Source organism: Bidens hawaiensis, unplaced genomic scaffold (assembly GCF_021521415.1).
Source record: "Bidens hawaiensis isolate Kalapana, Puna unplaced genomic scaffold, B.hawaiensis_p1.1 tig00044041_1, whole genome shotgun sequence".
Taxonomy (NCBI): Eukaryota; Viridiplantae; Streptophyta; class Magnoliopsida; order Asterales; family Asteraceae; genus Bidens; species Bidens hawaiensis.
This window is the reverse complement of record NW_027497803.1, coordinates 90568-93839: the sequence shown is the minus strand read 5'-3', so window position 1 is coordinate 93839 and position 3272 is coordinate 90568. Positions and strand designations below refer to the sequence as shown.

General features: G+C 34.0%; 1 protein-coding gene across 1 annotated transcript; it reads left to right on the top strand.

The window, feature by feature from the left end:
• The first annotated feature begins 904 nt into the window (after positions 1 to 904).
• On the top strand, positions 905 to 3272 carry LOC143594643 (protein CUP-SHAPED COTYLEDON 2-like). Its single transcript, XM_077073906.1, has 3 exons — positions 905 to 1571; positions 2025 to 2308; positions 2633 to 3272. Exons 1-3 carry the CDS (start codon positions 1385 to 1387, stop codon positions 3119 to 3121), a joined length of 960 nt encoding a protein of 319 aa, XP_076930021.1. The 5' UTR covers positions 905 to 1384; the 3' UTR covers positions 3122 to 3272.

Sequence of the window (3272 nt, the reverse complement as noted above, 5' to 3'; positions counted from 1 at the left end):
AGAAAAATTCAAAATCCCTCCGTAGCTTTATTGTCCATTTAAACCCCTATTTACAAGTCTACATGCATGTGTTACGAGTACAACACCTAGGCGTCTTAGAATCATTAGTATGCCATAAATTTGCATTCGATCACATATATTCATGGTTTTGAAAAATCAAATAATCTACAAATACACTACCAACTCCCATCAAAATAATTCACAACTAAAAAGGCCCCTACCATTCTCACTTAAAATCAAGCTTTTGAAATTTCTTCATCTTCTGATATATTGTTCGTTGCAGGTCATTTAATGCACTATTCAATAATATGTAAGTTGTTGCATGCATCAATTTAAATTTAAACTAGTATATCCAATAAATCTAAATTTAAATTTAACCACACCGAAAGATGTTTCCTTCGATGCGGTGGAAAAGAGATCGTTCCAAAAATTATCCTTTGAAGCAGTTTTATTTTATTATTTTGAAGCGTTTTAATTTATTTTGTTGAAGCCGTTTTAATTATATAAAACAATTAAATAATTAGAAATACTATATTTTTTGCAGAGATTTTCAATTTAAGAAGCGGTTTTATTTATCAAAATACTATCATTTTAGAGCAGTTATATTTAATTTTTTAAATTTGCTCTAAAACATCATAAGAAAATGTTGTAACTTTTAAAACGATAACTTTCGAATCCCCTTTTCCGCCATCTAAAAATGCATTATGTACAAGTATTATTACTTTAGTCAATAATAATATATACCGACAGTTTAACCATTAACATTTATAACTTACGTTTTTATAATCAACAACTTAACTCACGTAATCATATTAAATTTACATTTAACTTTCACTAGATTTCACTTCAATATAAATCTCTTATCATAAAGTAAATTAAGTTCAAAGTGTGATCTAATACTTTATATATGGTATATTGACAAAACAAGTACCTAAATACAGTCAATTGAAATACAAACTCCAATTACTAAATCTTCCCGTGTTTAGATTACATATATACACGTCACTTATGGTGATATACTGGATATATATTTATGATAGTATAAAAAAAATAATAAAAAATAGATGCATAGAGTTCACCGTCCTCTCTTATCTTTTCTTGACTGACAAGAGGAATACCCTGCGCACGCATACTCTTAACACTTACACGTCAGGCATGCAGACACACACCCAACCCAAAACACACGTTAAAAAACCCTAATTTCCATTTTTAGAGCAGTTTTATTAACCTATCGACGATAGTGACTTCTTCTTGTATATTAATTCTTGATTCTCCAAATCCCCATAAACGCCACCTCCATCCCCCTATATATATATATATATAAATACACATATATATCTACTCATTGCGTCACTAAAAGCAAATCCCCAGTTGGGTTAATTCCATGGAGTTTTTCAACCAACATTCCGATCATAACACTGAAGCTTGTTTGCCACCGGGATTCAGGTTTCACCCGACAGATGAAGAGCTTATCACATGCTACCTTTTAAGGAAAGTGCTTGACGGCAACTTCACCGGACTAGCGTTTGCCGATGTTGACCTTAACAAATGTGAACCATGGGAGCTTCCACGTAAGTGTGTTTAAACATTAGCCTAGCTTAATTAATTAATTTATTTTTGTTACCAAATGAGATTTTGGCTAGCAGTACCAAAACAGTAGATAACTATATATATCTAACGTTTTGGTACCGCTGACTGCCTGACTATCTAATGTTTTTGTACCGTTTTAATAATTAATATATTGTAACGTTTTTAATTTTGGAGGCCCTTTTTTTGTATTTAATTAGATTTTAGAGACGGTTAATTACTTTGAAGGTACCAAAGTGTAACTTATGACTTATTTCTTTCACAACTTTAAACTTATAATATTTTTAAAATGTTATCAGGGTAAAAATAAGCAATCTCAAATGCCCCCTTTATACCGTTAAAAAAAAAATTTAACGTGGAGTTGTCGTTTTAAAAAATTAATTTCTTTTTTTGTTAATAAATTGTGATAATTTTCTAGTGTTAATTTCTTTTTACAGAAAAGGCGAAGATGGGAGGAAAAGAATGGTATTTTTTTAGTCTTCGAGACCGGAAATACCCGACGGGGTTGAGGACAAACCGGGCGACTGAGACCGGGTACTGGAAGGCAACCGGAAAAGACCGTGAGATCTACAGCTCAAAGACTTCTGCCTTAGTGGGTATGAAGAAAACCCTAGTGTTTTACAGTGGTAGAGCTCCTAAAGGAGAGAAAAGTAACTGGGTGATGCATGAATACCGTCTTGATGGCAAGTTTGCCTATCATTATCTCTCAAAGAATTGTAAGGTATGATATGATTAATTAGCAAGCTTAGGGTTTGTAAGAGTTTGAGTTTGCATGGTATTTATTTACTCAATGTTAAATTATTGGATAAGTTATTAAAAGATTTATTAGTTATCCGTACTAAAGTGTGACTTGAAGTAGTTTAATAATGATAAAAAAATATTAGAAAAATTTATAATTATCCTTACCGTATAATATAAAGTTATCTGTGGTTACATCAGTCATTATTGATACGTAATGCAGGGTAAATAATTTACCTCATATTATTGTTATTATTATTATTATTGGTGTTTACATCAGTAATTTTATTGTTATTACGTTTTTTAGGACGAATGGGTGATCTCCAGAGTTTTTAAGAAAAGTAACGCGGGACTTGTTGCTGGCGACGTTGTTGGTACAAAATGGTCAACCGGCGGCATAAATTACGGGAAAGAGTCTAGTTGTGTTTCGGCTGTTTCGGATTCACTACCACCGCTGCTTGAACAAAACTATCCCTACGACAGCACCGGTGTTTCAAAACAGCACGTAACCTGTTTCTCCACGGCCTCAACCACCAATTACTTCGGCTCACAACCCCTCTTCGACTTCCCGCCACCAGAGCCTCTGACGTCATTTTCCGAACAAAAGAATGCAAGTGTGTCAGCATTCCCTAGCATGAGCACACTACACGACAATCTTCAGCTCAGCTTCTTTAACTCCGCGGCAGTGCCACCCATGCACGGCGGCGGAGAACCAAGCAATTACCACATGATCAGTTCTTCCGGCGAGAACCAGAAACCTGGGCCCACGGAACTGGACTGTATCTGGAGCTTCTGATAAAAGGACGGCGGCTTTAAATGTATGTGTTGAACAATTTATGGTGCTTTAATTTATCCGGGGTTTAGGATATTAAATGTGAAATTATTAAGTATGGTAGGACGCTATATTATGTTGTGTACGTTAGTATGTATGGTCTAGTCGTCTTTAT

Excerpts from the sequence above, each read along its gene's own strand:
- LOC143594643 (XM_077073906.1), top strand. The coding sequence starts at position 1,385 with ATGGAGTTTTTCAACCAACATTCCGATCATAACACTGAAGCTTGTTTG. Across the intron at positions 1,572-2,024 it reads TGAACCATGGGAGCTTCCAC|AAAAGGCGAAGATGGGAGGA; the intron begins GTAAGTGTGTTT and ends TTCTTTTTACAG. Across the intron at positions 2,309-2,632 it reads ATCTCTCAAAGAATTGTAAG|GACGAATGGGTGATCTCCAG; the intron begins GTATGATATGAT and ends TACGTTTTTTAG.